Source organism: Caretta caretta, chromosome 6, assembly GCF_965140235.1.
Source record: "Caretta caretta isolate rCarCar2 chromosome 6, rCarCar1.hap1, whole genome shotgun sequence".
Lineage (NCBI taxonomy): Eukaryota > Metazoa > Chordata > Testudines > Cheloniidae > Caretta > Caretta caretta.
In genome coordinates, this window is record NC_134211.1 from 59741271 (window position 1) to 59753784 (window position 12514).

A 12514-nucleotide genomic window follows, 5' to 3' on the forward strand; every position below is an offset into this window, starting at 1 on the left:
CAGTCACTAGTTCTAAGATAGTAAAACTCTCAAGACCAAGAAAAAAAGATGAGCTCTGCAACACTATCAGGTTATCAAGTCCAAGTCCAGCAGACCAAAAGTAGAAACACATTAGAGTCAGAGGCCCCTCATACATAACCTTCTGCTTTCTCTTTTCCACATCCAGGGAGTTCCACCTCAAGCATATCTTGATCGCAATTGGGACAGTACAGCACAAGGAGAGCAGTTTAGAAGTTTCCCTTACACCTACCAGCATGAGGACTGAGCCTACAATTTTACATATGAAAAACACTAGCACACCCCATTCCCTGAACTTAGAGAAATAGAAGTTCTTTAACATATTTTATCGTACCATTGTCTTTCAGCTTCCAATTCAATACATTTGTTTTTTTCTAAATAGCTTACTCTTTCGACAAGGCTTTTGTTACACCTTGTTTTCTCTTCTCTTCTCATTCTAGGTTTTCTTTCCTATTATCTATTACTTCCTCTTCCATCTCTCCCCCACCAAGTCTTTATATCTTTCTTTCCCTGCACTATTCTCTACCTTTTCCCCTGTATTGCCTCTCTCTCACACATATTTACCCCAAAGAGGTCTCCGTTATGTACTTTCCTTCCCCTTTCCGATTCTCTTACTCCCTTACCATTTACCCACCCTAAATGAAAGCCTATCATCTGAATATGACATCTCATCCAGCTTCCCACCACTGCAACACTTCACCAACCCAAGAAACTAACAGAACTGAGTGAGCCAGCAGAGAGATATGAAAAATGGATTGGAGCGGAGTATCTGTTGGACACCAGCTGGAGACCGCAGAGACATTAAAGGACATCAGCCCCAAAATGATATCAGGACGGCGATTCTGTTTCCTTTCAGCATTTTCAAGGGATGTTCTCATGAAATGTAGCCAAAGCACGAACCCCTAGAGGGAATATGCTCACTTCGTAGCCAGAAACATCGCAATCCGTGCGAAGTGCTCCCTTCCCCATAGACGGCGCCATTAACCTGTTCTGGAGCTTTACGGCCCCTGCCCCAATTAGCGCAGTTAGCCCCAGACAGGGCACACGGCGCGGCACCGCCGGCTCACACACCCCATTGGCGCTTCTAGGGAGCTCGGCCCTAGCCCACACCACAAATGCGAGTTATCGGGGGACCTGGGTGCCTGCGAGACGTTGTGAGCCGCTCAGCCAGCTCCAGGATCACCGCAGGGCAGGGCACGGCTCTGGGCACTGAGACTCCGAACAGCAGGCAAGCGGGGGGGCTGCCCCGAACGCCCCGGGGACCGGCTCTCGCCCAGAACCCTTTCAGTGGGGTTAGCGAGTCCCCATCCGCCCCACGGGCGGAGACAGAGCGGGGGAAGCACCAGGCCGGGGACCAGCCGAGCAGGTAGCTCCGTACGGGGAGGGGACCAGAGAGGCCCGGGATGGCCCCTAGCCAGGGACTCAATGGAGGGGGAGGCCAGTCCCGTTACCCGGGATGGGCGGGTCTCACTTACCGTTGGCTCCGCGCTGTCCCTGCCCGGCCCGGGCACCTCCTGGCGGCCGCCGCCCTCACCTGCCCTGGGGATCCGCCCGCGCCCCTCTCCGCTCTCTCCGCCTCAGGCCGGCTTCGCAAGATGGCGGCGCTTCCGGAAGAGACCATGGCTGGCCCGGGGGCAGCGAGACAGGAGAAGGGGCAAGCCAAGGCCCCTCCCGCCTAGTGAGCCTGTCCGGCTCTCACCGACTCCCCTCCGCCCGGGCGGTGAGCCCGTCCTCCCCCCAGCTCGCACTCCCAGTGAGCCGGTCCGCGTGCCCTCGCTCCCCCAGCACAGTGAACTCGCCCACCCTCCGCTCACCCCTCGCCGCCGAGCAAACGCGCCGGCCCGGCTGCGGCCGCCAGGATGGGGGTGGCGGTAGTGCTGGGCTACGGGGCCGCCCGGCTCTTCTTCTACCCGACGCTGCTCTACACCCTGGTGCGGGAGCGGCTGCCCGGCTCCCAGCGGCCCTGGTTCCACCGCATCGACCGGGCCGTGCTGCTGGGGGCGCTGCCGCTGCGGGGACGGAGCCGCAGGGTAACGGAGCACAGGGCGGGAGGGTCTGGGCGGGGGGCGGCGCGGGCTCTCACCCGCCTGCCCGCGCCCGGCCGGCTCTGACTCTGTCTCCCCCCGCAGCTGGTGGCGGAGGAGAACGTGCGCGGGGTGCTCACCCTGAACGAGGAGTATGAGACCCGCTTCCTCTGCTGCTCCGCCCAGGTGAGCCGGGGCCTGGGCCTGCCCCGCACCGCACCTGTGGGGCCCTCTGCTCCGCTGGGTCGCGGGGCGGTGTGAGCGGTTTCGTCGGGAGCGTCCCCGTCCCCCGGCAGGGCTGCGGTGTGGCTGTCCTGAGCCCCTGAACTCCTCCGCCCTGCCAGCTGGGTGGGTAACTTTTCTCTCTCCCTGGGCAGAATGGCCTGGACCGTTTAAAGGCAGCTGCCTTTCAGCCCAGGAAGAGCCGTTACTCCCCTGAAGGGAGAAGCTCCCAGTTCTAATCCCCCGAAGGCTTTCTAAACCTGTACTCGCTGTGCAAAGTTTGAGCGTTTTAAGGCGATTTCTAGTTGAACAGAGCTAAGTGCTATATAGTAAAATGTTTGCTGGGGGGAGTTTGGTTTGTGGAAAGGGAGTATTCAGTCCAGCCCTTTATTTAACACAGGAGTAATAAATTAATTTAGTGCTGGAAAGAGACAGGTCTAGTATAAATTGTCAGCCTAAGTTTCTATGGGTTGCCCTGAAGAAATTCCCCATAGAGGTTAGAGAGGTGTTTGGTCTTGTGGCCTGTTTACTTTTGTGCCTCTTCTGAAAATGCCTAGCAGCAGGCCAGTTAACATCTACTGTAACCATGACATCTAACAGAAACTGGACCAACTGTCCTAATCTGGCCATCACTTATTAAAGGTGTGCAGTCAATGTGCTTGGAGCTGTACAGCACACAATCCCTGCAGCCTGTTAGAGAAGACAGTTCAATCTTTCATACTACCTGATGAGGTGAAGATCAAATCTCAAACCATTGTGGACAATTCTAACTCTTGAGTTCTGTACTTCTCTGGTGGGTTGACTTTGATAGACTTTGTTCACTAGTGACCTGGGCCAGATTTGAAACTATCTGTGAAAGGCTGTTTATGCCCTTGCCAATCTCTAGAGGTATCCAAACTTGCCACATTAATGAAGCTCCAGAGAACCTCTGAAGCACAGTTACAACCAAATATTTCTGACAATAGCAAGCAACATCAGTTTCCTAACATCAGACGCTCAAAGTGACTAACAGTTGAAGATAGAAGCTCTGGAGTAACATGATGCATGATTGGCTAATATGGAATAAGCAGGGTAGTTCCTGCTGTAGAAATGGAAATGTATGAGTTTAGAGCTGTCTGATCTGCTTTCTTGTCAGACAGCAGCCAGCAACATGATGCATCTGAGGAAGGAATAACACTAACCCTCAGCATGTATTTTTGCCATACTGTACCACAAGTGAAATCTTTTTCTGCCCTGTCCTGTTGGGACTAGTTCCCAACTTAAATAATGAGGGGGTTGAAAGTCCTGTAACATCCTTTGTACAAAGCTGTTTCCTACTGTGATCTCTTGCGGCAATACACTCCAGAATATATAGCACCATAGCTCTACCCTTTTAGAGGGAATTAAGACTGGATTTCTTCACCCAGAAGCTGACAGTCAACATTCAGTTTAACAAAATAATAAAAAAAAAACATGGTGGTGAGGAGGAAGAGAGTAGCAACATTGGAGGAGACAGAAGTTGAGGAGTATTAATTCTACATTTCATAAAAATTTCTTCACGGATTGTAGCATTGTTGCCCTAACTTCAGAGGGCACCTCTTGTTCCCAGATGGAGAGCCCAATTGGCTTTCTCTGAACCACTTCATATATTAACCTCTCCTCTTACCCAGTATGTCCATTCTTATGTTCTAGATAAGACCAATCGTCCATGTAGCATAGTATCCTGTCTCTGACTGTGGCCAGTGCAAGATGCTTCAGAGGGAATGAACAGAACAGGGCAATTCTGAGTGATCCTCTCGTCCAGGCCCATCTTCTGGCAGTTGGAGGCTGAGGGACTCCTGGAACCAGGGGTTGCATCCCTGACCACCTTGGATAATAGCCATTGATGGACCTATCCTTTATGAACTTATTTAATTTTTTTTTTGCACCCAGTTATACTCTTGGCCTTCATAATATCCCATGGCAATGAGTTTCACAGATTGACTGACTGTGTATTTTGCGAAGAAATACTTCCTTACGTTTGTTGTAAACCTGCTGCCTATTCATTTCATCTGGTGACCCTAAGTTCTTGTGTTATGTGAAGTGCTAAATAACACTTTCCTATTCACTTTCTTCATAGTGTTCATGATTTTATAGACCTCTATCATATCCTACCTCAGTCATCTCTTTTCTAAACTGAACAGTTCCAATCTGTTTAATCTCTCCTCATGTGGAAGCTGTTCTATACCCCAATAATTTTTGTTGACCTTCTCTGCACCGTGTCCAATGCTAATTATCTTTTTTTGAGATGAGGTGACCAGAACTGAATGAAGTACTCAAGATTTGGGCGTATAATGCATTTATATAGGGGCATTATGATATTTTCAGTCTTCTTTTCTATCCTTTTCCTAATGCAGCTTAACATTCCGTTAGCTTTTTTTAACTGGTGCTGCACATTGAGCAGATATTTTTCAGAGAACTATCCACAATGACTCCAAGATCTCTTTCTTGAGTGGTAACAGCTAAATTAGACCCCATCATTTTGTGTATATAGTTCGGATTATTTTTTCCAATGTGCATTGTTTGGCATTTGTCATTGAATTTCATCTGCCATTTTATTATCCAGTCACCCAGTTTAATGAAACCCTTTTGTAGCTCTTTACAGTCAGCTGTGGACTTAACTAACTTGAGTAATTTTGTATAGTCTTCAGATTTTGCCACCACCACTGTTCACCCTCTCTTCCAGCTCATTTATGCATATCTCGAACAGCACAAGTCCTGGTACAGATTCTTAAGGGAACCTGCTACTTACCTCTGTCCACTGTGAAAACTGATAATTTGTTCCTATTCTTTGATTCCTATCTTTTAAGCCGTTACTGATCCATGAAAGGACCTTCTATCTTATCCCATGGTTGCTTACTTTGCTCAAGAGCCTTTGGTGAGGGATCTTTTCAAAAGCTTTCTGAAAGTCTAAAGCACACTAGATCAACTAGATCATCTTTGTCCACATGCTTGAGGACTCCCTCAAGAATTCTAATACATTGGTGAGGCATGATTTCTCTTTACAACATGTTGACTCTTCCCTGACATACCAGGTTTATCTACGTGTCTGATGATTTTGTTTTTGATTATAGTTTCAACCAATTTGTAAGCGTACTGAAGTTACGCTTCTCGGTCTGTAATTGCCAGATCGCCTTTAGAACCTTTTTTAAAAATAGGCATTATATTAACTACCTTCCAGTCATCTAGAACAGACGATGATTTAAGCAATAGGTTATATACCATAGTTAGTAATTTTGCAATTTTATATTTGAATTCCTTCAGAACTCTTGGGTGAATACCATCTTGTCCTGGTGACTCATTACTGTTTAATTTATCAATTTGTTCCAAACTGTCCTCTATTGACACCTCAATCTGGGACACTTCCTCAGATTTGTCACCTAAAAAGAATGGCTCAGGTGTGGGGGATTCCCCCCCACCCCCCGTATCCTCTGCAGTGAAGACTGATGTAAAGAATTCATGTCTCTTCTCTGCAACAACCTTGTTTTCACTTAGTGCTCCTTCACCATCTCAATTGTCCGGAGGCTCCACTGATTGTTTGGCAGGCTTCCTGTTTCCGATAGATCTTAAAAAAAAAATTGCTGTTAGTTTTTATGTCCTTAGCTAGTTGCTCTTCTAATTCTTTCTTGGCCTGCCTTATTACATTTTTACACTTGACAGAATTTATGCTCCTTTCTATTTTCCTCACTAGGATTTTACTTTCAATTTTTAAAGAATGCCTTTTTGCCTCTAACCACTTATTTTACTGTGCTGTTTAGCCATCATGGCACTTTTTTTTTTAGTCCTCTTACTGTTTTGTTTTGTTTTTTTTGTTGGGGGAGGGAGAGAGGCATTTAGTTTGAGCCTCTATTATGGTATTTTTAAATAGTCTCCATGCAGTTTGCAGGCATTTCACTCTTGTGACTGTTCTTTTTAATTTCCATTTAACTAGCTTCCTCATTTTTGTGTGGTTTCCCTTTTTGAAGTTAAATACTGCTGTGGTGGGTTTCTTTGGCATTTTTTCTCCTACAAGGATATTAAACTTAATTACATTCTGGTAGCTATTACTGAGCTGTTCAGCTAAATTCACCTCTTGGACCAGATCCTGTGCTTTGCGTAGGACTAAATCAAAGGTGCTCCAAGATGCAGTCATTTAGTGTGTCTAGAAATTTTATCTCTGCATTCCTTCCTGAGGTGATATATACCCTGTCAACATGAGGATAGGTGAAATCCCCATTATTGCTTTTTCTGCGTGAGCATTTCACAATCACCATCCTGATCAGGTGGTCAATAGTATATTATTATTCAAGCATGACATTTCTATCAGGTGGAGATTCTGTGGTACAGATTAATTTATTTAAGATTTATATTTTGACTATTTCACATATTAGTGCCACTCTCTTACCATCATGACCTACTCTGTGATTCTTATATATTTTGTACCCTGGTATTACCACATCCCATTGATTAGAATCATAGGACTGGAAGGGACCTCGAGAGGTGTTCTGGTCCAGTCCCCTGCACCCAAAGCAGGACTAAGTATTATCTAGACGAGTGGTTCTCAAAGCCAGTCTACCGCTTATTCAGGGAAAGCCCCTGGCGGGCCGGACCGGTTTGTTTACCTGCCGCGTCCACAGGTTTGGCCGATCGCAGCTCCCACTGGCCACGGTTCGCTGCTTCAGGCCAATGGGGGTTGTGGGAAGCGGTACAGGTCAAGGGATGTGCTGGCCGCCCTTCCCGCAGCCCCCATTGGCCTGGAGCGGCGAACCGCGGCCAGTGGGAGCCACGATCGGCCAAACCTGCAGACGCGGCAGGTAAACAAACCGGTCCGGCCCGCCAGGGGCTTTCCCTGAACAAGCAGCGGACTGGCTTTGAGAACCACTGGTCTAGACCATCCCTGACAGGTGTGTCACCACGTTTCCATAATGCTTATTATATCAATATTCTCATTCAATACCAGGCACTCTAGTTCACCTAGCTTAGTATTTAGACTTCTAGCATCTGTATGTAAGCACTTGTACATTTTGTCAATATTCAGTTGCTTGCCTTCATGTGTTTATATTTAAATGGGCCTCTTTAACATCTGGCTGTTCGTCACTAGCTCCTACCTGTACTGTACCAACTTCTTTCCTATCCTCCTTGCTAGGATATAGAGTTATGCTCTTTTTAATAATTTCATCCCTAAGGGATGGTTCTGCTTGTACCGTGTGCTCCTCTGTACCTGTCAGCTTTCCCCCAGCCCTTAGTTTAAAAAACCCTCTACAACCAGCAGTCTGGTTCCATTTTGGTTTAGGTGGAGCCCATCCTTCCTGTGTAGGCACCTCCTTTCCCAATAGGTTCCCCAGTTCCTAATAAATTTAAAATCCTCCTCCCTGTACCATCATCTCAACCATGCATTGAGACCCCACGGTTCTTCCTGGCCCTGCACATGGAACTGGAAGCTAAGCTTTCAGATAATGCTATCATGGAGGTCTTGGACTTCAATCTCTTAACTAGCAGCCTAAATTTGGCCTGCAGGACCTCTTTTCCCTATGTCATTGATACCTACATGTACCACAGCCCCTGGCTCCTCCTCAGCAGCCTTCACACCCAGCAGGCAATTTACCAAGCAGTTTTTCTGATAATCAGAAACACAACTATCTGTGTTTATGATAATCAAATCCTCTATTACTGTTATCCGGCTCTTCCTAGTAACTGGGGTTCTTGTCTCAGGAGGGGTATCCTCAGTGTGAGAGGATACCATGACACCATCTGGAAGGAGGGTCCTAACTATTGGATTGTTTCCCTGTGCTCCAGCTTGATGATATCCTTCAAAGACTTTCATCCTCCTTAATAACATAGAGGCTGTCAGAGTGGGGATGGGACTGTTCTATTGTGTGGTGGAAAGTCTCATCTATGTACCTGTCTTCTTGATCTCCTGGAGTTCAGCCACTCTGGCCTTAAGAGCCTGTGCTGTGTCTCTGAGGACCATGAGCTGTTTGCACTGCATGCACACTCATTTCACCTCCCCAAAAGGCAGGTAACTACATGCCCCATTCAAGCAATTAACTGGATAGCCCCACTCTGCTGATGGACTTCTGCCTTCATTATTTTTACTCTTGCAGGCTTTTGCGGGGTCAGGTTGGGGGATGGACAAAGTGGGGAGTAATTGGCTTAAGTTTAAAATATGTTCGTTAAGTAAATCTGCCCACTTCCTCTCTAAACTCCCCTGTTCGCCGCTCCTCTGGCTTTTTAAACCACTGATCTCCCTGAGTTAGCCCACCCCCTTTTTCAAGGGATCCTAAAGGGGTCAGGGATTAAAGGATAGCAGGCTAGAGCTTCCTGAGTAAGCTCTCAGCCTAACCTAGCAGGCTGCTTGGTTTAGCACACAGCCCCCACAACAGACCACAACACAAACTAATTCACTCATACATCCTAAGGGTTACTTAGTCTTTTTTTTTTTTTCACCTGGGAAAACTCCCTCACAAAACTTGTGTTTCTGGCATCTAGTCTACACTCCCTCAATCCTTTTTACCCTCTGATAACCATGACAAAGATTTTTCTCACTTCCATTATGTCTCATTTGTTCCTGTCTTGATTTCCCCCCACTAACCTCTACTCCCTTGCACTGCCGATGTACCTCCCTTGCTATCTTGATGGGGCCCACCCTCTCTTCCACCCTAAGCTTGGTGACTGATTCAGTCCTTCTGTGTTCATTACAGGAGTGGGAGGCAATGGGAGTAGAGCAGCTGCGTCTCAGCACCGTGGACCTGACTGGAGTTCCCACATTGGAAAACCTGCAGAGAGGTGTTGAATTTGTACTGAAGCATCGGGAGTGTGGGAACAGTGTCTATGTGCATTGCAAGGCAGGACGCTCCCGCAGTGCCACCATGGTGGCAGCATATTTAATTCAGGTTAGAAGGCTTCTGTACTTAAAGGGGGCACATTTATACCCCAGGCTCCCTGGATAGGCAAACTATTGCTGAGATAAGGGGCCATCTCCTTGACAAGTTGCTTCCATTCAGTAAAGTCAGCTGAGTGGATGACAAGGGAAGCTGCTGCATGGGCAACAGGGTACTTTTGATGGAATTCTGCACCCAAAAATTTCTGCACACTTTTAAAATTCTTCTAAATTGTGCATATTTTATTTGTCAAAATAACAGAATATAATCACACCAGTTTCAATTATTTTGGGTCATTTATTTCAAAATACCTGTCAGCAAGTATGTCTGTAACAATACAGACAACAAAAAAGATTCAGGAAATGTTTTTTGATAAATAGATTCCTTACTAGGCATATTAATACAGAACTCTGAGTTAGAATTCATGTAAACTACAGTACAGAACCATATTTCCCACACCCCACAGAAGCAGAGTAAAAGCTTGGGGGAATCAGCGGAAATGGAGGAGCTGAGGCAGAGGGGAATAAATTTCTGGGAAGGAGCCTGGCTGTGAACTTGGAGGGACTGTTGGTTATGGGTGGGAAAAGTATGGAACAGGTTTTTTGGTGGGGGCAGGGAGGGATTGTTAGGGAGCTTCCCCTATGCAGACCCTGACTGACCCCTAGCCTTTCCCAGTCAGGCACATCTGCTCCTCTCCCCATGTGTGTCTGTGCCCTTACCCAGCCACTCCCCTGTCCCTATGGAGCTCTGCACCCCTCCGCTGTCCTTATGTGTCTCTGCACCTCTCTCCCCCCGGTGGCCCTGCCCCAGTCTGTCCTCCCCCACTAGCCCTTATGAGCCCCTCTCTGACCCACAGCGCCTGTCTGCTGACCTGGCCTGACAAGCACTGGGAAGGCAGCTCTCTCCCTCACTGCGGGGAGCTACGACTTTGTTCCATAACCACAGTACCCTCTGGTGGGCAAAAGGCAGAACTGTAGAAGTTATTTTCTGCGGGGCGCTACTGCTGTTCTTGTGCCACAGCGCCCTCTGGTGGGAAAAAGGTGGAACTGCAGCAACATTTTGGCAGAAGCTTTTTTTTGCATGAAAAATTAGAAATCTCTGGGGGCTTATTAAATATGCATGCGTGCAGTAGTGCAGAATTCCCCTGGGAGTCTGCTCAGTGTCCGATGCTTCAAGAGCTAATTTCAAATGTTACTGAGTCTAGGCTGCATAGCCATTTGAGAGGGAACGTTAGAGAATGTGGCTAGACTCCAGGCTCACTGTGGATGAGCTGTTTGCCAGACACTCCCTCTGCTCACGTTGAGAGGGTTCGTAAGGGTGAACATGTAAAACTGCTAGATGAATTGGAACACAGGCTTCCTTTGATATTCCAGTTCTCTGTGCACATTGACACTAGTGTTGGAATGGGTCTCCTAGGGTTCTCAATTTCACCTGCCCTAAGGACCCTGACAAATCACTACTTGCTGGAAGCAAAGTACTAGCACATGTCACAATGTGGTTTCCATCTTAAGTAATCTAGCTTGCTTGGCACTCTCCTGTACAGTTATGCCTCTGGCTGCTCAGCTGTCTGCACAGACATAGGCAATGGAAGCTGAATGGGTGAAGTGTTTCTTGATTTCATGTGTAAGTGGACTGCAATTAAATGTGTGAGGCAGCTGACACCTTTAATTTCCTAGATTATTCTGGCAGATTATGTGGCTACTAGGCAGAGGACCTAGTGTGTACTCCTTGCTGTAATAAATCCTGACTGGCTCGGCTTCCCTTAGCACCTACCACGGACAATGAAGAGTGACTCATTGTGACTGAGCAGCTAGCCCGTTGAAGAAACTGGAGCTCTTGGGGGCAAGAAAGAGACCTTGCAGGGCTCAGGCTGATAGGAAGCTTAGTCTAACTAGTAATTGCACAGTTTAACTTTCTTTAAATGCAAAATAAAATGCAGCATTATGGGTAAGAACAAACTCAAGACAGAATAAAGTTGAAGTTCCCACAAACTGAGGCAGATTCAGAACAGCAAAAACTGAAAATATGAGTGCAGCTATGAAACCCTTTGGCATTTCTACATTTGTGCAGGAATCCCTTAGTACTGCATTCATTAGTGTTTGCTTGAGCAGCAGAGGGAAGCACGAGTAGAGTCAGTCTTTCACCTGTATTAGGAAAGCATATCACGTAAAGTAAAACTGCTGTGTCTGTCCAGGGGTGCTGTTATGATCAGGGCAGAAGAAGCTGTCCACAAAAGCATGTGAATTTGAGGACAGGGATAGGCCCTACCAAATTCACAGCCATGAAAAACACATCATGGACTGTGAAATATGGTCTGTTGTATGCTTTTACCTTATACTATACAGATTTCATGGGGGACAGAGCATTTCTCAAAGTGGGGGTCCTGACCCAAAAGGGAGTTGTGGGGGGGGGGGTGTTATTGTATTGCCACCCTTACTTTTGTGTTGCCTTCAGAGCTGGGTGCCCAGTTCTGAAGGCAGTGCCCTGCCAGCGGGAGCACAACCCCCCAACTCTTTTTTGGGTCAGGACCCCTACAATTACAACACTGTGAAATTTCAGCTTTAAATAGCTGAAATCATTAAATTTACAACTTTTAAAATCCTATGACTGTGAAATGGACCCAAATGGACCTTTGGTAGGGCCCTGGACATGGAGCCTCAGGTAGTCATTTGCATCCCTCTTGTTGGGGGAGTATCCTCTCAGGAGCTCCTATTGAGAACTGGATGTCTCTCTGAGGTAGGCAGCAGATGATATTTCAGTACAAGGAGGGGTAAAGTGAGCCACTTTCCTTGACCACCTAAACTAGGCTCTGGAAGAAAGCTAGGCCCTCCAAATGCCTGTGTTGACGCATCTTTAGACAGGATGAATTTTCATTCAGGATTTCTGCCTTTCCAGCTCTACAAGTGGAGCCCTCAGGAAGCAATAGAAGCCATTGCCAGGATCCGTCCCCACATCCTTGTTCGCCCCAGGCAGGTCCAGGTCCTGGGAAGATTTCACAGGAATGTGATTGCTGAGGCAGCTGCCGAGAGTCAGCAAGAGCTACCAGAAACCATCCATCAGCTCCCCACAACAAGTTCCTAGTGAACTAATAAGGAATGGACTGCTGCACAACCAATAAAGAACTTTTCAGACACATAACAGCAATGGGGAGTGTTTTTTTTTCTTAACAGCTTCTGGCGTCATGTCCTTACACATACAATACCTGACCCTAGGGTTACCAACTTTCTAACTGAACAAAACAGAACACCCTTGCCCTACCGCTTCATCCAGGCCCCACCCTGCTCACTCCATGTCCCGCCTTGCCCTCCATCGCTCGCACTCCAACACTCACTCACTCGCTCATTTTCAACAGGCTTGGGAGAGTCTCTTTTC

General features: G+C 47.2%; 2 protein-coding genes across 8 annotated transcripts in view; one reads left to right on the forward strand and one right to left on the reverse strand.

Annotated features, from left to right (window-relative positions):
- Nucleotides 1–1733, reverse strand: part of CELF1 (CUGBP Elav-like family member 1) — a 104341-nt gene extending 102608 nt beyond the window's left edge. For 4 of the 6 annotated variants that reach the window (XM_048854264.2, XM_048854263.2, XM_048854262.2 and 1 more), the window contains exon 1: nucleotides 1494–1733. In XM_048854264.2, coding sequence (XP_048710221.2) covers nucleotides 1494–1639 — 146 coding nt within the window. In that variant the 5' untranslated portion in view covers nucleotides 1640–1733. The remainder of the gene's footprint in view (nucleotides 1–1493) is intronic. The other 2 variants (XM_048854265.2, XM_075129624.1) reach the window with 1 other exon arrangement.
- A 40-nt stretch (nucleotides 1734–1773) lies between these two features.
- PTPMT1 (protein tyrosine phosphatase mitochondrial 1) lies at nucleotides 1774–12280 on the forward strand. Of its 2 annotated transcripts, XM_048854279.2 has the most exons (4): nucleotides 1774–2048; nucleotides 2148–2228; nucleotides 8963–9154; nucleotides 12038–12280. In XM_048854279.2, exons 1-4 carry the CDS (start codon nucleotides 1878–1880, stop codon nucleotides 12221–12223), a joined length of 630 nt encoding a protein of 209 aa, XP_048710236.2. In that variant the 5' UTR covers nucleotides 1774–1877; the 3' UTR covers nucleotides 12224–12280. The 2 variants fall into 2 exon arrangements, with proteins under 2 accessions (XP_048710236.2, XP_048710237.2); XM_048854280.2 differs by lacking the exon at nucleotides 2148–2228.
- Nucleotides 12281–12514: the final 234 nt, after the last annotated feature.